Below are 27,841 nucleotides of genomic sequence, written 5' to 3' on the forward strand. Positions count from 1 at the left end.
GAAAATATTTTAAAAGATAAGAGACAAGAAATTAGAGAAGATCGATGATTTAAGGTATCTAGGAAGTCAGATAATTCAGCGTGGAAGAAGCAGCACAGATATGAAACAATGGACACCACAGGGCGAGTCGCCTATAATAAAAGAAGTCGCTTCTATGATCGTGAACGGTTAATTTATAAATCTTAAAAGATTGTTAAAGGTGTATGTCTAAACATGGATCTGTAAGGATGCGAGACATGAACGGTGGGAACGGCGGAAAAGAAAAGGTTGAAAGCGTTTGAAATGTGGTGTTACAGGGGAATGGTGAGGATAACGTGGGTAGAAAAGGTTAGAAATGAGAAGGTACTAGACAGAGTAGGACAATCAGAAGGCGCTATGGAAGTCATTAAGATAATAGGCGAAATAGGTTAGGTTTGGTTTTGTTATGAATGATAAGATACCATGGATAGAAAAGGTTAGAAATGAGGAGGTACTAAACAGGGCGAAATAGGTTGGTAGGACACATTCTCAGGCCTGAAGGGCTTGTTAGAGACATATAGATATGGAATGCTTTGGTTTTAGATCGAGCGGCATGGCCTAGAGGTCGAGACCATTGCTTAGCATTCGGGAGGACGCCGGTTCGATTCCGGGTCCGTCTGCCTTGGTCCAAGTTTTTCTGTGGATCACTTAGGCAAATGCTGAGGCAGTAATATTCCACAGATAATCTTTCACTCTCTTCTGTCTTCATTTCGTCCGTCTCATCTTTCTCACCCGAACCACCACCCACCCATTCCCACGATTCCTGAAAGCAGGCTGAAGAGGGCCTTCCGCCCTACCTTCCGGCATAGTCCGGAGGGACTGCCCGCCCACCAGCATTACTGGCTGGTGGGAATGAAATACCAAAAGTTTTTTTGGTTTTAGAAAAATGCAAGGATTTGCTGAGATTGGGGAAGACTGGAGGTGTGTGTCCAGCCAGTCTTAGCGCTGACGACCCTATGGTGATGAAGAAATGTTTATGAAACGTGATGAAGGTAGATTTGGGAAACTTTTATGACTCCATGGTTTAATTACGTTACTTTTTTATTCTGCAACATCCTCCCAGTTGATTGCTAATTCTTATGGAATAAATACCTTCCGTGATGCAATGTCAAAGACCTCCTGCTTGGTTATAGAATACTAATTAAAGATTCGAAATCATTGCCAAAAATAAACACACGCAGTTTACACACAGACACCAAAGCACGTTAGATTAGGTATACCTATACATATACACAACACTACGTACCCAGCATCGCATATATTTCCGATTAGTAAGTGTGCTCATTTTGATTTCTTACGGCCAATTAACGCTTACGTCACCAATCTAATCGTTTTCGATGTTATGCGTGCATAGCGTATTATTAGAACATGTGTTTTAAATGGTTGAAGGAATAAATACATATTTTGCCGCACAAAAGCGTATCCGAATTAGTTAAAATTGAGCGTCCGCATTCTTTGTCCGCACAGGGCATCGTCAATAAGCAAATAAGCATGCTCTGTTGCAGACCGAACTGTTGTTTTTATTGCTAAAACGTTGATGGCTTATTTAGAACAACTAAATGTAACAAAGGAATCGTGAATTGAACGCCCACAATGAAGTTAAAATAACAGTTATTTTCCGGAGAATATTAAACCATAAATATAAACATCAAGAAGAGACAGAATAACTGAATGAAATGTTCGATTTACGAAATTTAGATTCGAGAATCTAATTATTATTTTGAATAATTCGTGAATGCCGAAGGGCAAAGGATGTTTGTCAATAATAGAAATATAACGGGCGGGTAAATGTCTAGATGATGGCCCCCACCCCCGAAGGGGGTGAGGGTGGGTGGGATCGAAAGAGGAGGTCTCCCCCACTACTGTACCATAAAACGTTCATGGCGATCTCATCCACATAAAAAGTTATGGTGGTTAGAAGAGGGTGGGGGTAAGGGGGATCGAAAGAGGGTGATCACCGGAGTAAAATCCCATAAAAAATTTGCGGCTGTCCCCCCCCCATAAAAAGTTATGGGGGTTGAAAGTTGATTATTTTGACAATTTTCATACACTATAATTCAAGTAAAATTCAATAAAAAAAATATTTTCAAGCGGGTGGAGGTGGGGGATCGAAAGAGGGTGGTCACTTGAACAAAACCCGATAACCTAACCTAACCTAACCTACCCTATTGATAAAGATATTTAAATAATGTTTTATATAACTTTCTCAATATTTTTATGTATTTTTCTATTAGTTTTACCTTTGAATATTGTTTAAGAATGACTATATAAATATTTACATGCCTAGAAATGAATAAAAATTGGCATATTTATTAACATTGAACCCCTATAACTTTTTATGAGACCGCCACGAACTTTTTATGGTACAGTAATGGTAGAGACCTCCTTTTTTGATCCCCCCCCCCACTCCCACACCTTTCGGGGCTGGGGCCATCATCTAGACCTTTACCTAACGGGCGTAGTATGGATTTTATATAGGCCTTCATTTTATGAATTAATATTAAGTGTAGCATTAACATCAAATACCGTTAAAAAGACCTCTTTATCATGCCACTACCAAAAGTACGAAAATTTTTTCTGCTTTCGATATGGAAACCCCACAACGTAATGACCTAGGTAAGATAAAACATTTTTTCATTATTAGGAAATGACTGTAATAATAAATACGATTTCCTACGTTGTTAGTTATGATGCGTTTTCTCGTATTTGAAATCAGGAAAAATTTTACTTTCGGAGCATACATATGGTACAAAAAATCGTATACGGCCTTGGGAAGAAAGAGTAGCACTCCTCCCGGGAATTTGCCGCCCTCGCCTTTGACTCGGATGGCAATTCACATCCGGGAGGGGATACCTACTTTCTTCCCTTGGTGTATGATGTACGCAGATACTATGTAATTGTAACACCAATTACTGACGTTCGCCTTGGATGTATAAGTCTTTTTAAAGACTGTAATTTACTTTATTTAGTTTTACTTTAATAACATTTCCTGTTAATGCGTAATTAATATGTTAAAGGTGTATTTTCGGAAATTACCTTAAACAATTCCAATTGATCGAATACATGAAAATGGACTTCTCGCAGCTAAATCCACTTCACCAAATAAAGAACAAAATTTGGAAACACCTTTAATCTATTCATTTGAGGTGGTGTCACATATTTCGCATTACAATTAGTCCAAATATTTAGTTGGTTGCTCCAGAAAACGGCACTGCTCTGTAAAGCGCTTACTCATTACGATTACTAGCAGGGAGTTCCTAAAGTGAAACACAAAAAAATTTCCTCAGATAAGGTTCCTAAAGTGCTGAATTTTGTAGAATGACTACAACATTCACGTAACAAACAAAATTACAGATTGAATGTTTAATGTAAAAATCGATATATTTTTGAAATAAACATGGAAATAAAAGGTCTCCAGTTTTTATGAACGATTAATTACAAATAATGGAAACTAATCTGGCAAGTCGTAATAAGCAGGTTGCTAGAATACGTAAACAGTGATAATTGTACCTTTGCTGTGAGTTTTTTGTGTAACGTTAGGACAAAAAGGAAGAAAAGCAAACGTGTAATTAAATTCTGGTTACTTTAAGGTATTTTGACGAAACAACAGTGGGAAGTAAATGGAAATATAGCGAAAAAGAGGCTCTTAAGGCATTCTAGAAATTTAATTATAGTTACTTATTTTAACTTAGTTTCAAGCTACACTGCTGTACTTATGTACATTTACTCTTGTAAGTAAAAGAATATTAAATACCTATAGATAATAAAAAAAAATGTAAGTACAGTGAAGGTAAAAACGTTGGAATAAATTAATCAAAAATTGGATCATAGATTTTTTGAAAAAAGAAAGGAACTCTCGGACCGTTCAGTTTAGTTTATTCTCATTATTTCTTAATTTGCAAAGAATTATGATAAATATAGAAAATACCACAAATGGCGCAGTAAACGCCATCTGTAGTACGATGCTACATTTTAAGATTACGTGTGCTCCAACAAGGTCTACTTAAAAATATGGATATCTACTTGCTGAAACGAATCCCGGCGTAGCTAACCTCAATGTGATACGCACATTACCATAATCGGATAAAATAATTCGAAGTGGTCTGTATTCTGTCGAAACTGCCTGCGACGCGCTGATGAGATCCAAAAAGATCAAAATCGCGATCCGCGTCTGGCAGTGAATATAGTGAATTAATGTGTTTTTTTTTGTATAAAAATCTCATACGACTTGATTTTCAAGGTTGTTATCTACATCTTTCTCATGTAGATAACATAGAAATACCTCCATGGTTATTAATAGGCTACAAAATACATAATTTTTTTTAATAGTTGCATATGGATTCCTGAACTCGACAGTTCAAAGGGGACAAAGGTAACGAGTATTGCATCTCTTTTAATTTTCGTTCTCGATGTTAAAAACGACTATTTCACCATCCAGAAAGAGAGAAAAAAAAGAGGAATTCCAGTATTTAATGTGCACACAATAGCACGCACATACATGCACGCGGCCTCTTCTCTCTCCTCTGGTCGCGTCGTTGCGCTTTTGTTAGAACATTTGCAGGTCAACATTTGACCATTAAACATTTATGTATATGCAAATTAGCGCGAATACGAAAAAATTATGCAACCACCTAATGCTACTACGACTACTAAATAGAACATGCACCTAAGTTACAATTACCTGCGGACGGTACAAACGCCAGAAAAATTAAAACCAGACAGAATCCTCTTAATAAGCCAGGCCAACTATTTGCATCCATTATCCAAACGTCGGTCGTCGTCGCGTCGATGGCTTTTGTTTAGTTAATTTTCAGTCTCAAAAACGGTAGACAGTTTCGGGCCAACCATAAACAAAAAGTCAGAGTGGGCAGCTAATATGTTAATTGGTACACCACCGTCAGGTACATTTATCCGTCCATTCCTTAATACAATACACAACACCCTGAGTCCATTTACCGTGTTTGTTTTGTTAAGGCGAAGCCGCCTTCCTCCTCTTTATCAGCGGGGAAATTTTTGGCCGTCGGTTGAGCTTTCTCGATGACAGGTGGGATTATCACTAACCGTGTAAAGAAAATTTAACAACATTGTATCACTTAACACCGTTTCTATTCTCGGTATAGAATAATATTTTGAATGTTGATATTTTTGTAGGTTTTATGCATACGTACAATACTAATTAATTATTGTCCTTAATTAATGAAGAATTGATTCTATAGAGTAGTGAAAATAAATTGATTCGTTTACATACATGTAAGTTATAGATATTATGTTTTTATGAAATAGTTAAACTGATACCCTATCTAACTACCATTACAACTGTTTACTGCTTTTATGATGGTTTTATAGAACTAGCAAATTTAACATCCCTATATTCCTGGTATTTAATTTTCGATTGTAAGGAACTTGTTCAGGATTTTTCCGATATTGTTAGCGGGTCCAAGAAAGACGTTTATTTATTCCAGGAATGTCGGTGAATGTGTAGTAAGGTTAGGTGTTAGGTGCAAATAAAAGGCTAAATGCTTGGTGAAACTTTTGAGAACTTTTTGAAAATGCCTATTTCCAAATTTATACTTGGCACTTTCACAATTCAACGTGCGAACCGAAAAATTATTATTGCACATCACAGAAATTAGTACTTTTATGTGTAAAAAGTGCGGTAGAATTCAACCAATATTTGTTTGTTATTCAAAATAATTATTTTGGTAATGCATTTCATTTCATAAATGCATTTAAATTATAAGTGCTTTCGAGTGTTCATTAGGTTTATAATCTAAATGTTTGCAGGTAACATAAAAAGTCAATTTGTGACAATTTTAATGCCACTTCCGGTTAACCCTTGATAAAACGACGCATATTTTTAATTCAAAAAAATGTCAACCTTTGCATGGATATCATTCTTTTCAGTATTCGTTGAAACAACACTAACAACCAATTTGTAATGAAATCCAGTTAGTAGAAAATTTAATTTCGTTTTTTCTTATACACGTAGTTCAAAGAGTCCAACTGATTTGACTGATGGAATTAAAGATATTATATTAATAAGTGGTAGGTATAGTGACAAATTATACTCAAAATTCTTTGAGTGATTATTGAAAGTGTATGTTTAGAGCGAGCGTTGTACGGGTGCGAAACGTGGAAGGTGGGCGCGGCGGAAAAGAAAAGGTTAGAAGCGTTAGAAATGTGGTGTTACAGGCGAATGATGAGGATACTGTGGATAGATAAGCTTAGAAATGAAGAGGTGTTAGAAAGAATAGGAGAACAGGGGACTCTGGAAGTCAATAAGAAATAGGAGAGATAGGTTGGTAGGGCATGAAAGTCTAGTCAGAGACATATTAAAAGCAGAAACAGGAGTTAGGAGCGGTAGAAGTAGACCTAGATTAGATTACTGTTCGCAAATGGTTGTGGGTTGTTCTAATTTTAGGGAAATACGAAGATTAGCTCAGGATAGAAAAGAGTGGATGTGCGTGTCCAATCAGTCTTAGGACTGACGGCGTTTTGAAGATGGGTGCATCCTGAAATACTGACAACAAATGATGAAAAGATTGACAAATTCAAATAACCAAGGCACTGCTCGGTGTTAAAGAGAGATACACTACAGAAGAGGGATTTAAAACTTATTAATTATATGCACTGATATAGTCAATTCTTTTAATTAGTAAAATATTATCAACTGTTAGTAAATAATTAATATTAACAAATTAATCATATTAATTAGTTTGATGCGTTCCGATTGCGTTTATATTTATACTGCAACACGAATGTTTGCCTGCATGTTTATAGGTAATACACGAACAAAACAAGTGCCTACGATAACGATTTTTAACTCAGCATAAGAAAGGAACATTGAAATTGCATTTACTTAATGGCTTGCACGCTTTGTACTTTTTTAAATAGTCGCTATTTGATAAAAATATCAAAGTCTCTAGTCTATTCCCTTGACGAGTCAAAAAATGAATAGAAATAATAAATTTATGTTAATGAATGAAGAAATATTTACGAAATCGTCTTAAAATTCACAACAATCTTTATCTACTATTGGAATATTCGATTTTTATTGATTTTTCCAATAAAATACACATCTACACTAAACAAGTAAAAGAAAATGAAATTGTGAGAAAAACTTTTTGATTTGTTAGTCTCATTCAATAAAGAATGACGCGATTAAACATGAAAATTAAGTATCTTATTTTTTATTCTCAATTTTTAAATTATATGGCTTCGAAAAAGCTGCTTATCAAGATAATTGATAAGTCAAAAACAAACTTTCATCATCATAAGGTCGTCAGTCCTAAGACTGGTTGGACACGCACCTCCACTCTTTCCTATCCTGAACAGTAATCTAATCTAGGTCTACCTCTACTCCTCCTAAATTTCTCTAATATGATTCTGACTAGATATTTATGCCTGAGAAGGTATCCTACCAACCTATCTTGCCTATTTCTTACTGACTGCCATAGAGTCTTCTGTTTTTCTATTCTTTATGATACCTTTTCATTTCTAACCTTCTCTATTCAAAGTATCCTCGTTATTCGCCTGTAACACCACATTTCTAACGCTTCTAACCTTTTCTTTTCCGCCACACTCACCGTCCATGTTTCGCACCCGTACAGCGCCGCGCTCCTCACATACACCTTTAACAACCTTTTTCGAATTCCTAATTAACCATTTGCGGGCATAAAAGTGACTTCTTTTTATTAAAGGCGACTCGACATGCAGATTTAAAAAAATAATTAGTGGAAAAAGTAGATCATCGTATTTTGTGGAATTTTAGGAACTTTTGATTTATTTTATAAAGCTTTTCTACATAATAACCGATAAATAGTTAAGAAATCATGTTCGACTTTGAAGTTTCTAAAAAAGAATTCAAGTGAGCAATACAAAACCAAAAACGAATAATATCTTTGGTTTGTTAAAAAGCTATTAAAATTATCTGAGCGCGAGAAAATGAATTTATATTTCATTTCTGTCCCTGACATTTGAAAACCGCACTTCGGATTTCGCTCATATCGCCTCAGGTAAGAAGGTAATATCAATTCAAACAAGTTTCGCCAGAAATCTGGGGCAAAGTTAACAGAGCCAGAGTGTCAGATTTTCTACATTAGTACCATCATATCCATTCAACGCATCGGTCCGATCCTTAGGGCACATCAACTAGTACACACCATTTATGTCTACATTGTTTAGTATCTGATAAAACGGGGAACACATCTTAATGGCAAAGTCTAGTGGCTGTAACGGTAATTTGATCCCCATTGAAGTTATTCAAATTAGTCGCTCTTCGTAAATGCAATAACAGACGCCGGGACCGGGCCTAACGCCCCTTCGCTATTCCGTATTTGCATATTTGTTAATCCGGCAGTATTAAGTTTATGCTTTCTATATTAATTTAGTGACTTCCGATTCTAGCATGCGGCGCGCCACGTCGTTGACGTCACGACGCTGTAGGCTATAAGAGCATCCATGTATGCCGAGACAAACATGTAACGCATAAGAGCAAGAATGGCGGAGATATATGGAAACGCAATTATTTGGACAAAGTTAAGCGGCAACCCTACAACAATCATTATACTTAATCGTTATGTGAAATGGTTATTCTAGTTTCAGGCTTGCACAAATTCAATTCTGATTTTATTCAACTGCTTTGTACAAATCCCCCGCGAAAAAGCCCCCGGAAAAGAATTAATCCCTTAATGTATTATAAGCTAAATGGTAAATTTTATTAGGAATGTAACGTGGTTTTGTTATCAGACAGTTTTTATATGTGCATGTTGGCAGAATACACGATTTAATGTACTACATGTAAATAAAAAATACTTATTTGTATAATTATTTCAGAAAAAGAAATGGTCTATTTCTTTGATTATTTAGTTTTATAATAATTTATATTTCATAGTCATAAAAATTTTCCCCTAACATAAAGTACAGAATGCTCGTAATACAATTTAACAGAAATAAGAATAGATCGAGTCGATAATTACCTACGTTATAATCTGTTGTTTTAAATTGTGATATTAGTAGAATACAAACTTTTGTTTGTGAAGTATTGATATTCTTCGAGATAATTAATAAATACTTCTTGGGAAGTCAACCCTTTACATAGTATTATCGTTATACATATTAGCAAAAATAAAACAAATCAAATAGGTTATATATATATATCATATGATAACGTTTAGAATAAATTTTTGATAATTTTTTTCCAAAGAGGCATTTATTTCGGGAGCTTTTTCCCAGGGAGCTTTTTTCCTAAATCCGTACACGGTACCAACAAAATTATTAAAGCTTGACAGTAATAAAAAATTATAATAATGATTTAACACGTTCCATAAATTTTTAAGATTTGGATTGATTCCAGACGTTTCGCCATTGTTTTCTAATAGGTCATTTTAATCACGATTATCAAGATTCAAGTACCTCCAGAGGATACCAATACCAAGAAACTACGAAACCTTCAAAAGTGAGTTTACTTTAACTAGATAAATACAGTTTAGTTTTGATACCCCACATTGATATTACTTGACTAATTGTTAGAAGTTGCTACAACTTATTAAAAATACATAAAACCTTTTTGCCTCGTCGACCAGTACCTACATTAAAGTGTCGCCAAATATTTCTTTTTTAATCCCTTTTTTCATTTATTTTTTAAGCCAATCCTGAAGTGCTAAAAACTAAATTAACTATTTAACAAACTCGCAAAATATTTGATCAGTTGGACTTATAGGCGTAAAATAAGTAAGAACGGTCAATTTTGATTACAAATATCTAGAACCTACTTAATAATGTAGAATTAGTTGCAGATATTTACTATTTTGTTCAATTTATATGTTAGAAAAGTGAATTTATGCATAAATAATTAGACAAAACCAGTTTCTTCAACGAATACTTTTAAAACTATAGACTGCTTTTCGGATTATCTATACTAGTTATATCATCATTGCCATCATAAGGTCGTCAGTCCTAAGACTGGTTGGACACACACGTCCACACTCTTTCCTATCCTGAGCTAATCTTCGCATTTCCCTAGAACTGGAATATCCCACATCCAGAACTATTTGTGAACAATAATCTACCTCTACTCCTCTCTATTCCTGTTTCTGCCTCTAATATGTCTCTATCTAGCTTTTCATGCCTGAAAATGTGCCCTACCAATCTACCTCGCCTATTTCTTATTGACTTCCATTGAGTCCTCTGTTCTCCTATCATTTTTAACTTTCTCTATCCACGGTATCGTTATCATTCGCCTGTAACACCACATTTCGAACGCTTCTAACCTTTTCTTTTCCAACGCGTCCACCGTCCATGCTTCGCAACCGATATACGCCTTTAATAATCTTTTTGGAAGGTACACTAGTATAACAAATAATTTATTATAACTTTAAAGTTTAGCTCAATAATTTGCAATCTCCTTTTTGATGAAAACGGTCAGAAAAATTAGTGTTTTGGCCAAAAGAAAATTTATAAATAGCTAATAACCATAAAGTGCCTAGAGCTGTGGGTTGTTATGAGTACATTTTTTAGGTTCCATTACTGAAGCATAATTGCTCACTGAAAATTTAAATTATAAATTTTTAAAGAATCATAATATTTCGTTTTACATTAAAAGAGCAATTTTGATGCAGTAATCGCTGTGTACATAACGATGGCTTCTTTCAGACTACTCTCATATATCTATTATTTCATTTCATATCTATTTTATCTCTAGGCAATTACATACGTTTATTTGATCATATACTATACAATATTAAACTTTCAACCGAATCAGCATGAAGTTCATGTTCACCAGGTGCTGATTTGGTTATAAATAATTTTAACAAGTAGGTAAAGGAATGCTAATTACACTCGGTTATCGTGAGATCGGTTTTATTTAATTACAAAGCAAGTTTCTTTCACTGTTTATAGCGAATGAATAGCTTGTCGTGTTGGCATTGGGTCCTTTCTGTTATTGAACGTATGAAACAGAACAAAAAAAGTAAATAAAAGAACAGAATATGACCGATTATAATAGCAGACAATAATACACAGAACTTTCGAAAGGATTATTTAGTGTTGGGGCAAGACTGGTATGACCGCCCCCTCGTTTATGTAATTACATTAACGAATTTTTAAAATTCCTCATCATGTGCTCCAGAACAATGTATCTATCGGCAGAACTAGAGCTTTTTTAAGGGTTGATAAAACAGACTAACACCGATAATAAATAACTAATTACTTACAGTTAGCTACTTATTATAGTTGAATTTTATAGCTATTAATAGTATTATACATAGAAGATAGTGTTATAAATTACAATTAGTATATGTGTTTATGAAACAGATTATTAACAAACAAACCTATGTATTGTTTTTAAATAGTATCTAGCCAAATGCAACATTATCTTAATGCATATATTTTGTATGTATATGTAGTCTATAAACTTGCATTCACAAGGAGATTGCAATTCAAGCAAAAAATAAGTATAGTACAAAGAATATAGTCACAAATATATATATTATAAAATATCTAGCAGTATCCAAGCAGGTACATAAATGTCACTGCTACTAGTAATAACTATTATGTTATGATTAAAAGTGCATATCAAATCTGTTGCAATGACACTGAATAAAGATTATTTACCTCCCATTTTTATTCATGCACGCAGATAAACACATGAATCGCAATTATGTGATATCATCTTTGGGTAAATAAATATGTACCAGAGTATTAAAGACTGCACTTTATAAAATATAATATTGGGATGACTGATAACTATTTATACACATATATATATGTGTATAGATATACCATACGAATGGAGATCATGGTAAATGGAACACTCATAATAAGCAATCGCTAAATGATCTGAATGGGAGCAGTATTTATCGTCTGGTGTTACACAGACGACATCGAAACGTGTGTAGTTAATACGGAATTCGAGGGCATTAAACCATTAAAGACGGCATTAAATTGCATGAGAGATAAAACTTGTACGATTACATTTTATATCGTTTTAAAATGGAATTATATAAGGTATAAGGGAAAACTTAAAAGAACAGAAATAATATTTTTTTTGTACTCTTTCTATAGCTGACTCCACCCAGTTGAAAACAGTTACTCTTTACTCTAATCGTATGAGTTTTAATTGAAGGGAAATGGAGTGGAAATTTTTTTGGTAATTATCCAGAATTGGGACAATTTTGAAAAATTATTATTAAAAAAAAAACTTTTTTATTTATTTATAAAGTCATAAAAACTGCCTCCCCCACCTGCTAACATCTAATTCTATTATGTAGAATCACCGGAAATTGATGAAAAAATTTTTAATGCGATTTNAACTATTATTTTACAAACAGTTTTAAAATTAGATCAGCTATTCGGAGGAAGGTTCACCTTCATAAAAGTCATTGCCTACAAAAATTTCAAATTTACGGGAATCTATGGTTTATTATTCGTCGAAGTCGAATAAGCAAATCAATTGCTTCTCGAGTCGATAATTACCTACGTTATAATCTGTTGTTTTAAATTGTGATATTAGTAGAATACAAACTTTTGTTTGTGAAGTATTGATATTCTTCGAGATAATTAATAAATACTTCTTGGGAAGTCAACCCTTTACATAGTATTATCGTTATACATATTAGCAAAAATAAAACAAATCAAATAGGTTATATATATATATCATATGATAACGTTTAGAATAAATTTTTGATAATTTTTTTCCAAAGAGGCATTTATTTCGGGAGCTTTTTCCCAGGGAGCTTTTTTCCTAAATCCGTACACGGTACCAACAAAATTATTAAAGCTTGACACTAATAAAAAATTATAATAATGATTTAACACGTTCCATAAATTTTTAAGATTTGGATTGATTCCAGACGTTTCGCCATTGTTTTCTAATAGGTCATTTTAATCACGATTATCAAGATTCAAGTACCTCCAGAGGATACCAATACCAAGAAACTACGAAACCTTCAAAAGTGAGTTTACTTTAACTAGATAAATACAGTTTAGTTTTGATACCCCACATTGATATTACTTGACTAATTGTTAGAAGTTGCTACAACTTATTAAAAATACATAAAACCTTTTTGCCTCGTCGACCAGTACCTACATTAAAGTGTCGCCAAATATTTCTTTTTTAATCCCTTTTTTCATTTATTTTTTAAGCCAATCCTGAAGTGCTAAAAACTAAATTAACTATTTAACAAACTCGCAAAATATTTGATCAGTTGGACTTATAGGCGTAAAATAAGTAAGAACGGTCAATTTTGATTACAAATATCTAGAACCTACTTAATAATGTAGAATTAGTTGCAGATATTTACTATTTTGTTCAATTTATATGTTAGAAAAGTGAATTTATGCATAAATAATTAGACAAAACCAGTTTCTTCAACGAATACTTTTAAAACTATAGACTGCTTTTCGGATTATCTATACTAGTTATATCATCATTGCCATCATAAGGTCGTCAGTCCTAAGACTGGTTGGACACACACGTCCACACTCTTTCCTATCCTGAGCTAATCTTCGCATTTCCCTAGAACTGGAATATCCCACATCCAGAACTATTTGTGAACAATAATCTACCTCTACTCCTCTCTATTCCTGTTTCTGCCTCTAATATGTCTCTATCTAGCTTTTCATGCCTGAAAATGTGCCCTACCAATCTACCTCGCCTATTTCTTATTGACTTCCATTGAGTCCTCTGTTCTCCTATCATTTTTAACTTTCTCTATCCACGGTATCGTTATCATTCGCCTGTAACACCACATTTCGAACGCTTCTAACCTTTTCTTTTCCAACGCGTCCACCGTCCATGCTTCGCAACCGATATACGCCTTTAATAATCTTTTTGGAAGGTACACTAGTATAACAAATAATTTATTATAACTTTAAAGTTTAGCTCAATAATTTGCAATCTCCTTTTTGATGAAAACGGTCAGAAAAATTAGTGTTTTGGCCAAAAGAAAATTTATAAATAGCTAATAACCATAAAGTGCCTAGAGCTGTGGGTTGTTATGAGTACATTTTTTAGGTTCCATTACTGAAGCATAATTGCTCACTGAAAATTTAAATTATAAATTTTTAAAGAATCATAATATTTCGTTTTACATTAAAAGAGCAATTTTGATGCAGTAATCGCTGTGTACATAACGATGGCTTCTTTCAGACTACTCTCATATATCTATTATTTCATTTCATATCTATTTTATCTCTAGGCAATTACATACGTTTATTTGATCATATACTATACAATATTAAACTTTCAACCGAATCAGCATGAAGTTCATGTTCACCAGGTGCTGATTTGGTTATAAATAATTTTAACAAGTAGGTAAAGGAATGCTAATTACACTCGGTTATCGTGAGATCGGTTTTATTTAATTACAAAGCAAGTTTCTTTCACTGTTTATAGCGAATGAATAGCTTGTCGTGTTGGCATTGGGTCCTTTCTGTTATTGAACGTATGAAACAGAACAAAAAAAGTAAATAAAAGAACAGAATATGACCGATTATAATAGCAGACAATAATACACAGAACTTTCGAAAGGATTATTTAGTGTTGGGGCAAGACTGGTATGACCGCCCCCTCGTTTATGTAATTACATTAACGAATTTTTAAAATTCCTCATCATGTGCTCCAGAACAATGTATCTATCGGCAGAACTAGAGCTTTTTTAAGGGTTGATAAAACAGACTAACACCGATAATAAATAACTAATTACTTACAGTTAGCTACTTATTATAGTTGAATTTTATAGCTATTAATAGTATTATACATAGAAGATAGTGTTATAAATTACAATTAGTATATGTGTTTATGAAACAGATTATTAACAAACAAACCTATGTATTGTTTTTAAATAGTATCTAGCCAAATGCAACATTATCTTAATGCATATATTTTGTATGTATATGTAGTCTATAAACTTGCATTCACAAGGAGATTGCAATTCAAGCAAAAAATAAGTATAGTACAAAGAATATAGTCACAAATATATATATTATAAAATATCTAGCAGTATCCAAGCAGGTACATAAATGTCACTGCTACTAGTAATAACTATTATGTTATGATTAAAAGTGCATATCAAATCTGTTGCAATGACACTGAATAAAGATTATTTACCTCCCATTTTTATTCATGCACGCAGATAAACACATGAATCGCAATTATGTGATATCATCTTTGGGTAAATAAATATGTACCAGAGTATTAAAGACTGCACTTTATAAAATATAATATTGGGATGACTGATAACTATTTATACACATATATATATGTGTATAGATATACCATACGAATGGAGATCATGGTAAATGGAACACTCATAATAAGCAATCGCTAAATGATCTGAATGGGAGCAGTATTTATCGTCTGGTGTTACACAGACGACATCGAAACGTGTGTAGTTAATACGGAATTCGAGGGCATTAAACCATTAAAGACGGCATTAAATTGCATGAGAGATAAAACTTGTACGATTACATTTTATATCGTTTTAAAATGGAATTATATAAGGTATAAGGGAAAACTTAAAAGAACAGAAATAATATTTTTTTTGTACTCTTTCTATAGCTGACTCCACCCAGTTGAAAACAGTTACTCTTTACTCTAATCGTATGAGTTTTAATTGAAGGGAAATGGAGTGGAAATTTTTTTGGTAATTATCCAGAATTGGGACAATTTTGAAAAATTATTATTAAAAAAAAAACTTTTTTATTTATTTATAAAGTCATAAAAACTGCCTCCCCCACCTGCTAACATCTAATTCTATTATGTAGAATCACCGGAAATTGATGAAAAAATTTTTAATGCGATTTTGATCTGGAGCCCCAATTCTAGACAACTACCTTTTTTTCAAATACGAAGAAAACATAAAGGTCGGTCGTTATTACAATGAACATTTTGAATTAAAATGAGGTAAATTTAAAAAAATAAGTAAGTAAACATCTACCGTACGACCGCTTCATTTCATCACGAACCTCCACTGAATACGATTAAGTGTTTGGTAGGATTAAAGAGCGCTTCCTCTTTTTTGCTTGTTTCCACTTTACCTACCCATGTTACTTTTAATGTTTTAATCCAAAATTCCTCTAATTTATTCCAACGCGGGTAACCACCCCAACGCTGCAGTATTTTACCGTCAACGATCGCATTTGTTAGACAAAAATATCCTATTCAAACGCCTTCACAAAGCAAAATAGAGACCTCATTAGCCAAATTGGCAACGCGAATTACATACATAGGTACGATTCTTAGAAGGTAAGGCTGTAACGTTGGGTGTAAATCAAACTATCAATGTTAGCAATGAATTCGTAGAAGCTGAGAAGTCTTACATACGACATATCTTTTTATAACTTTGCTATACTTAATCCAATCAAAGATCAGAAACAATAAGAAAATTTTTGATTAAACGACAATCAAAATTAAAGGAAGATACACAATTGCATTCAAATTGTGTGGAAAAAGAATTGAAGTTATTAAAAGCCGTAAAGTATATGAATTGAAAATAGGATAAACTATCATGCAGTCCTAACTTTCCATTTTTAATGTATTTAACTGAACAAGGACGTGAATTCAAATACACGTAATGTTTACGACGAATTTTCGAACGTGTTTGAATATTAACCGAAAGATCAACTCTATTGTTAGTTGCTTTAAATTGCAACCCAATAATATCTTTAACAAGTTAGACTTATTAAGGTTGAATTGTAATAAACTGGTACCAAAGAAAGTTCATTAAAAGTTTTAGGATGAAGTGTCAGATGAACGCGCAAAGGTGGACGATCTCAAGGACCTACATTCGTCTAATTATGGAGAACATCGGAGTACGACTGTTTTTTAATTATTAATGTCATCTACTAGCTATAAGTAAATAGATGAGTAAGCAACTCGAGGGTTTTGCAATGAGTTATTCATGTTACAGTCGCTGAAGAACTGGAGATGTTTCAATAATCCTTGCAATTCTTTAATATTTTTCATGTTTTAGCTGAGAAATGAATGAATTGATGAATTACAAATGAGTGTTATCGATAACGATTATCTACACATGTACCGTTTCAGATTATCGGTTACCATCTGTGTGATATAACAGGAAAAAGATTTTCACGACGAACAAATGACAAAATGATGATCGTTTATCAAAGAGCTTCAACAATTTCTGTCAACGTTCGTACATAGGCAAGATACTAGGGTCAATTGAAAAGTCCCCGGCCTGACACATAAATAGCGGCACCAGAACTAAATCCATATGATTTTCAGTTAGTCCTAACCTTCAAAAGACGCGTCTATAAATTTGACGCCTGTCGGATCATTAGTTTGTGAATTATAGCATTTTTAGTGAAGCAACTTTTGTTATTGTGAAAAAAATGGATAAAAAGGAATTTCGCGTGTTGATAGAATATTGCTTTTTGAAGGGAAAAAATACAGTTGAAGCAAAAACTTGGCTTGATAACGAATTTCCGGACATTGCCCCAGGAAAATCAACCATCAAGGATTGGTATGCTAAGTTTAGACGTGGTGAAATGAGCACCGAAGACGTTGAACGCAGTGGACGCCCAAAAGAGGCTGTTACGGACGAAAACATTACAAAAATCCACAAAATGATTTTGAATGACCGTAAATTGAAATTGAATGAAATAGCAGACACTCTACAGATATCAACGGAACGTACACATCACATCATTCACGAATATTTGGGTATGAGAAAGCTCTGTGCAAAGTGGGTGCCGCGCGAGCTCACTTTTGACCAAAAACAACGACGAGTTGATGATTCAGAGCAGTGTTTGAAGATGATCACGCGTAATAAACCCGGGTTTTTGCGTCGATATGTGACAATGGATGAAACATGGCTCCATCATTTCACTTCGAAGTCCAATCGACAGTCATCGGAGTGGACTGCACACGATGAACCCGCTCCAAAGCGTGCAAAAACGCAACAGTCGGCTGGCAAGGTTATGGCGTCTGTATTTTGGGATGCGCGTGGAATAATTTTCATTGACTACCTTGAAAAAGGAAGGACCATCAACAGCGACTATTACATAGCGTTATTGGATCGTTTGAAGGACGAAATCGCCGAGAAACGACCGCATTTGCAGAAAAAGAAAGTCCTGCTTCACCAAGACAATGCACCGTCTCACAAGTCAGTGAAAACGATGGCAAAAATTCATGAATTGGGCTTCGAATTGCTTCCGCATCCACCGTATTCTCCAGATCTGGCCCCCAGCGACTACTTCCTGTTCTAAGATCTCAAAAGAATGCTCGTTGGGAAAAAATTTTCGTCGAATGAAGAGGTGATCGCCGAAACTGAGGCCTATTTTGAAGCAAAGGACAAATCGTACTACAAAAATGGTATCGAAAAGTTGGAGGATCGCTATAATCAGTGTATCACCCTTGAAGGGAATTATGTTGAATAAAAAAAACGAATTTTGCAAAAAAAATGTGTTTTACTATTTTAGGCCGGGGACTTTTCAATTGACCTGTTATAATAAGGAACTCTGTAAGAAGTTTACATTTATTGGTTTCACTTGCTTATGTACATACATATGTAGTTATCTACCAAAGGAATTTTACCTAAAGCATACGAATGAACAAGTAAAAAGAGCAATCTTTTTCGTACCACAGATTTTTAATTGCAACGTGCTATCAAATTGATTAACATGAAACAGAAGACCGCAGTAATTGAAAACAATAGGGGTAGATATTAGCCTATGAAAGTATTCATTAACATTTTTGTAGAATTAGTACAAGAAATTTGAACCAGGAACCTTTAATAAACATTTATGCAAAATTATATTTTCTTTCTCGGCACCCCTATCAAAAATTATATAGTGAAGAAAATATGTTTCTTCTACCTAAAGAGGATAATAGTAAAAAGAACAAAACAACTTGTAGTGTTGTAAAATCAAATAACAACCGTTTTGATTGTAAAATACTAAAGGGGGTAGGTTAATAAGGCCGATTTTTGATTGAAGTACGGTATAGTCAAGTTTTGACAATGTATTTGCTCATTTCTATCAAATTTAGAATATGATCTTTATAATTTGGCATTTCAACGATAACCAACTTAACTTTTAAACATACATTAGTATTGTAATATAAGAACTGCCTTGGTTATCATTGCAGTTAGTAATCAAGGTCGTATGCCAAAATTGTTGCTAGATAAACCACAAAATGATCGAAATTTACAAATCCGGAGATGAACACATTTGCACTGTTACTAATAGAATCAACAAAAATATCGTGAAAGCTCTCTCGTCCTTTTTCTGTATCATTACCTCATAAGCTTCGTTGTCAGTCACACGTATAATGAATGCACTCATTCACATAAATTTAACATACTTAAATAATATAGTTCAATTGGTACAAAAATGTCATGAAAATTTCAAATTGATTATTATAACATCTGAGTTTAAGAAAGAACAAATATTTTCATTGTAAACTATTAAATTTTCTTTACAAATGTAAGTGTCATTACCTCCATTTCGTTGAAACTATTATTTTACAAACAGTTTTAAAATTAGATCAGCTATTCGGAGGAAGGTTCACCTTCATAAAAGTCATTGCCTACAAAAATTTCAAATTTACGGGAATCTATGGTTTATTATTCGTCGAAGTCGAATAAGCAAATCAATTGCTTCTGTAACTGTCGGACTTAGAAACAGTGGTCCTAAAATATCCTTCAATATGCAAGTCGTTCTTGTAAGTTTACACAAAATAGGATCATACGATATAATATAATTTCTGCTGAAGTTCACGAGTTGGTAATTTTGTTTTATTAAAGCTATCAAACTATAGTCGATAAAAATAAAAAATTGAGATCAAAATAATAAGACGAAGTAGAAATACAATTACAGTTTTACCTGATTTCGTAATTACATATTCGTAGATATATAGATTAATAATGTTTTTATCTCGCAACTGCTTCGAAAATCTGTTAAAAAATACTAGCAATGTGCATACCTAATTTTAAGCCGAGTAAATGAAAAACTATTGGAGCAAAATTAAAAAATTTAATTATAACTTCGGCCAACCTTTACATGCAGTTACTTGACGAAGAGGAACAAGTCAATAATGAAAGGGATTAATTACGAAATAATGTAAAAGTTTGATAGAATATTTAACTAACGACGTTTACCGGAACGTTTCAAAGAATGCATTTTCCAACACTACTTGAATTGCGTTCATGAGTGCTTTTAAACTTAAGAGACAGATTAAGTGAAGTCTATATTTTAGCATCCCGACAACCAAGGAAAACTCACGTAAAAATAAGTAGACAAGCCAGAGTTAGAATTTCAAGTTAAACTTTTCATTAAAGAAGTACATCTCTGACATAATTTCAAAGGCTGCTTCTAATTAGAGACAATTAATTTACTTAAGAAAAGAGTGAAACTAGACACATTATTTTTAAGTAATTAAAAGTCGTATATGTTTATATATAATCGTTTTTCGTTATTGGCGAAAGAAACTCAGGACTCAAGGATTCTAACAGAATCCGAAGAAAAAAATTAGTGAAATCTGGTAGTGTCCGACCGAAAGTTCGGTTTCGGTTTCGGTTTCGGTCGAGTTTCGGCAAAAAAACGAGTTTCGGTTTATTTTCGGTTTTGGCAGCAAATCTGCCGAAACTACAACCGAAACCGAAACTGCGTTCGGGAGTTCTCGCCCTCTGCTCGGTCATGTTAGGCGCGATAAATTCCATTCAAGCGAAGTACGAGGGTGGATTGATAAGTTTCCGGCCTAACCAAGAGATGACGCCACTAGGCCTACCTTGAGGTGACATTCTATAGTACCATCCTTGGATAGCTTGTAGCTATAGTTTCAGCCCGATCTCCTTGCTAGTGTAGGTTTGACAGCACGCTGAACAAGACGCCTCTGTGGTTTTCGTAAAAATGGAAAAGCAGGAAAATCGTGCTGTCATCAAATACTTTTATTTGAAGGGGTTAACGCCGAAGGAAATTAAAAAAGAGATGGACTCAACACTGGGGACATCCTCCCCGTCATATTCAACCGTTAAGCAGTGGGTTTCCGAGTTTAAAAAGGGTCGTGTGAGCACCTCTGATGGGCCTCGCTCAGGACGCCCCGTTGAGGTCACAACTCCAGATATGATCGAAAAAATTCATCAAATAGTGCTGGGAGACCGCAGATTGAAAGTGCGTGAGATAGCTGAGACCTGTAAGATGTCATATGAACGTGTGCAACATATTTTGCACCAACATTTGCATATGGAAAAGCTCTGTGCAAGATGGGTGCCGCGTTTGCTAACAGTCGACCAAAAATTGATTCGAAAAAACATTTCTACCGCAAATTTGTCATTGTATAAGCGTAATCCAAGCGAATTTTTGCGTCGATTCGTAACCGTTGACGAAACGTGGGTCCACCACTACACTCCTGAAACCAAAGAACAGTCTAAACAGTGGATTGGACCAGGGGAACCAACTCCAAAGAAGGCAAAAACAATTTTTTCGGCGAACAAGGTTATGGCTACTGTTTTTTGGGATGCAAGAGGTATTATATACATTGATTACCTTGCAAAGGGTAATACTATCACTGGTCAATACTACGCAGACTTATTGCAACGTTTGAGCCACGAGGTGAAAATTAAACGACCTCATCTGGCGAAGAAAAAAATCTTGTTTCATCACGATAACGCACCAGCGCACACGTCAATCGTTGCGACGGCTAAAATCAACGATCTAAAGTTTGAATTGATGCCGCACCCTCCTTACTCTCCAGACCTAGCCCCGAGTGACTATTTTCTGTTCCCTAATCTCAAAAAATGGCTTGGCGGTAAGAGATTTGCGGACAATGAAGAAGTAATCGAAGCTGTAAATGGTTATTTTGAGGAGCTTGACGAATCAGTCTATAGAGATGGCATTAATAGACTGGAACACCGCTATGAGAAATGTATCAGCCTTGGAGGAGATTATGTTGAGAAATAAAAAAAAAAAATTTTTAAAAACCTTGTTTTTCTTGGTCAGGCCGGAAACTTATCAATCCACCCTCGTATACTATACTTACTCAAATAAACATCTCACCTATTTTAACTATTTTTAAGGCGCAATTAAAGTATTTCCTTAAATGAGGGGTTGTTATGTTGATTTTGATTTGATTATCAATGAGTGAAAATGTCAAAGATTGCAGAGCTATGTGATTTAAAGATAAAAAAATAAAACTGACTGATTATAATAACGTTTTATTTATTTTCTCTCAAAACATGGTCCTTATAAGGAAGTTTCGGTTTCGGTTTCGGCCGAAACTGAGACCGTTGCTGAAATTCGGTTTCGGTTTCGGTTTCGGTCGTAAAAACCAGTTTCGGTCGGACACTAAAATCTGGAGCCACTTTTCTGTAATTAGATAGTACAAGTCATAAAATAGCATATCAATCTAACTCTCCAGGCGTGTGATAACAAAACAGACTGCTAGTGAACTTTTCCGGCATTTTAAAGACCTGAGACTTGAACACAATAAGTATGTATGTAAGTCTCTCATTAGTTAACAGAAAACGTTCATTATCATACGCGGCTGATGTTGTGCGTGCTTCTAATTCGTTAAACAAACGAAACAACATAAGAACAAGAATAAGATGTGCGGGTCAAAAGTTCTCGATTTAAAGCAACAAATTTAAACTGATAAACGCGACTGGCAGCAACCCCAAACCGCCGAAACAATTTACATTCAACCCTTACGCCGTCAGTGGCTAATTAAGGACGGGAAAACTTAATAACAGCCTCGTTCCTAGTTTCACATTTTGTCCCGTTTGGTTTTAGTCACGCACAATAGCGCCGAAATTGCACACACATTTTGTGACCAACTTTGCGTGGGCTTACGCGGCGACAGGCAGAATAAACAAATTCGCGCAATACTTTTTTTACGTTTGCCATTAACATGTGTTGTAATTGTTATGCTCGAAATAGAAAAACAAATACGTTACCGTAAAAAAAGTTTCGTGGGCTATAACCAATCGAATTTGGTAAAGATTAATGAATTTGTTCACCTTAAACACCTGATTACCCATTTAACATTGCCTAATGTGCACTTCAAGGAAATGCAATTTCTGCCTACACTGACTAGAACAACAGTTCCATTTTGTAACGTCAGGTCAACTTGAAAGGAATATTTTCGTAAAAATTTAATAACATCACTTATATCAAAAAGCTTTTTCTTAAAAAGTTAAGAACTTTTCCTTTACTTTATAAAAAATGTTAAGCGGTTCAATATTATTTATTGGCGGATTTTAGCACAATATAAAAAGAAAACCTCTAACAAGCTTGACTGAAGTATTTTTATAAATTTATCGATTGGATTTTAAAAAACAGAAACATTTAATATAATTTCTGAATTTTATTTCGAAAGGTTGTTGTGAATCATTTTTAATGTTCTTTATCACTCTAAAGAAGGGTTGGTTGAAGGCAATAGCTACGATACGCAAATTTTATTATTTGTATTAGGTTTTAAAAAGCTAAAATTCTAAACTGGGAAATCCACCAACTGCATCTATTTCTGCAAAAATTGTAGTATAAGCTGCCGAAATTATTTTACAAATTTTTGAAACGTATTGAATTCATACTTTTATTTTTGGAATTTATTTTTTAAATTTGTTTCTTCAACTACTAAACGTCATGGAATTGATACTTATTTTCTTTTTCAGTTTTCGACAATAGAAACATGGTGAATACTTTGCATACATGTAATTTTCATCTTAAAACCTAATTGTTCTGGTTAATAACGGTAGTAAAAATATTAACTGATAAAAATCGTAATTATCTTTTGTCTCAAAATAACGTAACGTCTATCGTGAGAAACAGCTTACAAAATATTCCAGATATATGTTGATAAAATTTTTATCTATTACTTAACTCAATTCATTCTAGAAATGATTTCGTTTTGTGCTATTCTATTAATAACGACATTTTAAATTGTTTTGTATGCATAAAACCTTTTAGAAATATAATATCATCATTTCTAACTTAGGCACATAATGTTTTTTCACGAAGAAACAATCAAAATTTTGCTTACAGAAACTTGTGGACCTTCACGCAGCATTAAAAGAAAACTATTGAAAATTGTTCTGCATCTTTACAGTAATCAGTAAAAGCGAGTAATTTTTTCGCAACTTGTTGATAGTTTTAGGATGAACAACTTAGATTAAAGCAATAAGCTTATCGTTGGGATCTAACTCAATAAAATCTACTGTTATCTCTCATGTAAAAGGTAACGCGATTCATAAAATAAACACAAATCACTCAATATAAAAATTAATTAATTATGTAATGAAATTATTGTAAAGATCCACAAACTTTCTTTCGCTGAATGAAACTCACAGTGAAATGATTTTGAGATTTGAGACCTGATCACCTGTTTGCGAGTTCACTAACGGTATGTCTTAAAGTGCCGGTCACATGCTCACACTCAACGGGATGGAAAACGAGTAAAACTCAACAACAAAAGCAGCACGGTCGGACGTCGTGACGCTCGTCCAAATCGTCGTCGTCGTCGTCAGGATGCGTACAAAACCTAAGCCGGACGAACACACCACTGACTGTTGCTTTCACGGTTTGCTTCGGTTCTAGTTCTAGTATTTCACACACAGACACACAAATACGCACACACACACCCACACATATACAATACTGTTCCACGTGTTCGTGTGATTGTAATCGACGTGATTAAGTGTGACTGTATGTTTGTGGTGAGCTCTCGCGCGTCTGAATGGAAGGCAATCGCTAGAATCCTTCGGTTTATACGTGTGAGTGACTGGAGGAAATCCGCGAGCGATTCCGCGCTTCTCTTCCTTCAGCAACAGAAAGGAGGAGTCTAATTCTGATCGCGAGCTACATTAATACTTTAATAGTCGACGATTCGTTATGGAAATGCAGAAGTGTGAAGGGATTGAAACAAATGTCCTTCTATTCAATAAAAATTCTGTTTTTCTTTCAAAATAATAATTGTGAGAAAATTGAAAAATGTAATTTTGTTGCGTACTGCTGAATCCTAGATAATAGCTTAACTTGCCGATGATACTACATCAAGGATCAAGATGTGCATTCGTTAACATACAATCTATTTGAATTGAAAAGTATATCATGACACTACTATTTTGTCCTTTAAGTTTATTATGAATTGACGCTGTCCTGATTGGGCTGTAAAAGCCGTCGTCGGGTGGAGTTGCTTCCTAACGTTTCGGTAGCACGAATGGCAAGCTTCTTCAGAGGTCCTTCCATCTCCGATGTTGGATTTTCGCCACTCGTGTTAGCGAAACGTTAGGAAGCAACCCGAATCAGGATAGTATCAGTTTGTGAAAATCTTTACCAATTTGTCAAGTTTATTGGATTACAAGTTTTCCGTAATAGTTGTTTCATTATCAGTGCACAGCAGCAACTTCTTCGAACGGTCTAACCTCTAAAAACAATAAAATTAGTGAAGATCGACAAAATAATAGTGTCATTTGTTAATTACTATACCACGAATCATTGTCAGGTGACGACCAAATTACTTAACTACATCATTTTATTTCGATATTTTGCATTTTGGCTTCATTTAAATTACGGCAGTTATTATGTATAAAATTATGTAGATGTATACAAAAATATCTTGATTCACTAATCTCTTAAATTCAAGCTGTCTAAGCAACAATTTTAGTTAGAAGTTTTTGAATAAATGCTTGAATCTACGCTTTTCAAATTTTTTAGATATTGAATTCCTAAGCTTAATGTTTCATATGATTAACTGTATTGTTTACTTATTGGAAAATCATTTTCGCAATATAGGTAAATAAAAACTTTTGCAAAAATTAATAGGTAGGTAGGTACTGAGTTTTATTTAAACTGTTACTCTTTAATTATGAGAAGAAATTAAATGAAATTAGTTTTTGAACTGTAAACTAAACCAATTAAATTGCGGACGATTGCGACGAAATTAAAAAGGTTCCGCTTCACATTCTCTTTCGGAACCCTTAACATAAGCAAGTTTAAGCATGAGTTTATTAATGTTAAAAGTGCCTATACCTACTCTACTAAAACGCTAAAGTTGTTGATGGCTTTTATAAAATCTCCAAGGATTTATGAAACTATGTATATTTTTATCGCCACGAGACCTCATTGTTATTTGTTCGGTTGTAAGATCCGCGAACTTTTTGAACCTCTTTATGTCTGCCTGTCTCTTGCCATTTGCAATTCTATGTATTTATACGAATGTATCCCTTAGTGGCGTCGTTTCTTATTTGTTTTTACGGAACGTGAGCTACCGAGAGAATGCAGTTCTCTATCGCGATTGCAGTTCGTTTACAGGAACAACGACGTCGCGCCGTCGAAAGAGGAATTTATTCCCTTCAACATTTAGTATTCTATCTATTAATGTAAAAACTCAATGTCTGATTTCTTTAGAATAAAAATATTCCCACTGTCAGTAAATTTTCTTGCGTTCATAACAGTGATTTATATATATCCCTAGACAAAAATTTTCCGTCTCTTTTTAGTCTTTCAGAGCCTCTGAGAGCGTCTCTCATAGTCTCTCAGTTATTGCCTAGGTGTTTTTATGGATCTCTCACAGTCTCTGTATGAGAGACTCGAATGATAAAATTGTTAATTCAGAGAGTCTAGTCTCTCACAGAGAGACTGAATAAATAAAACTGAAAAATTGAGAGACTCGAGTCTCTCGTTGAAAGACTGGGATCTCTGAAGCATGTTAAACATAGAAAATTTTAACTATGTCTATCGAGACACCACCTATTGAGAGATTCGAGTCTCTCGTTCAGGGATTCGAGTGTCTCGTTCAGAGACTGGATACGAAATGAGGATCTCTCTATGAACGACTCGAGTCTCTCGTTTAGAGATGCTAAACAGTATTTTTGACAGTCTCTCTGCGCGACACCAGAGAGACTCGATGAGAGACGGAGACTCGAGTCTCGCTTTCAGAGATTTTGAGAGACTGAACATTTTTATCTCGAGTAACTGGGTTTAAATACGATAGCCAAGTTGGGATAATGTGAACTGTGAGGTCCCCTATAAGTATTACGGATGCTTTCTTTACATTTAGTCTCATAGCATTACAGATTACATGAACTTCTATTGTTAAGGTATTGTTGTTTTGTCATCATAGGGTCATCATTTCTAAGACTGGTTGGACACGTACCTCCACTCTTTCCTATCCTGAGCTAAACTTCGCATATGTGAACAGTAATCTAACCTAGGTCTACCTCTACCCCTCCTAACTCCTGTTTCTGCCTCTAATATGTCTCTGACTACACCTTCATGCCTGAGAAGGTGTCCTACCAACCTATCTCGCCTATTTTTTATTGACTTCCATAGAGTCGTCTGTTCTCCAATTCTTTCTAATACCTCTTCATTTCTAACCTTTTCTACCCACGTTATCTCATCATTCGCCTATAACACCACATTTCGAAGGCTGTCCATGTTTCGCACCCGTACAACGCCGCCCTCCAAACACACCTTTAACAACCTTTTTCGAATGTCCATTAATTCTATTGTTGTTTATTAATTATAAATGGAAGTAAAACAGATACTTATACATTTTATATAACAGATACATATCATTAACATTGAAAATTGGTTTTTCTCTGTTTTGCTCTGAAGGATTCTTTCGTGGATTTCATTATTGAAAATCTTGTGAAATTTAATTCGTCTCGCAGGTTCAACATGTAAATATGTATAAATGCTGGTATGATTATAATAACTGCCCGATTGAATAATTAATAAAAAGTTAAAAAAATGAACCATGTAACTGTACCCGAATGTTTAATAAGACGTTATCAGCAAGGTAATTACGCGTTATCTGTCGAGCGTTATCTTTATCAGTAACGGCGCACACGGATCCATTTCAAGC

At 34.2% G+C, this 27,841-nt stretch overlaps 1 protein-coding gene across 1 annotated transcript in view; it reads right to left on the reverse strand.

Moving 5' to 3' along the window:
* LOC108740776 (basement membrane-specific heparan sulfate proteoglycan core protein) overlaps positions 1-24,705 on the reverse strand; it is a 112,306-nt gene extending 87,601 nt beyond the window's left edge. Inside the window, exons 1-2 of the mRNA XM_025979981.1 lie at positions 24,322-24,705; positions 4,700-5,074 (exon numbers count right to left, since the gene is read on the reverse strand). Of these exons, the coding sequence (XP_025835766.1) occupies positions 4,700-4,778 (79 nt within the window). The 5' untranslated portion in view covers positions 4,779-5,074; positions 24,322-24,705. The remainder of the gene's footprint in view (positions 1-4,699; positions 5,075-24,321) is intronic.
* Positions 24,706-27,841: the final 3,136 nt, after the last annotated feature.

Source organism: Agrilus planipennis, unplaced genomic scaffold (genome assembly GCF_000699045.2).
Source record: "Agrilus planipennis isolate EAB-ADULT unplaced genomic scaffold, Apla_2.0 scaffold22, whole genome shotgun sequence".
NCBI classification, from domain to species: Eukaryota; Metazoa; Arthropoda; class Insecta; order Coleoptera; family Buprestidae; genus Agrilus; species Agrilus planipennis.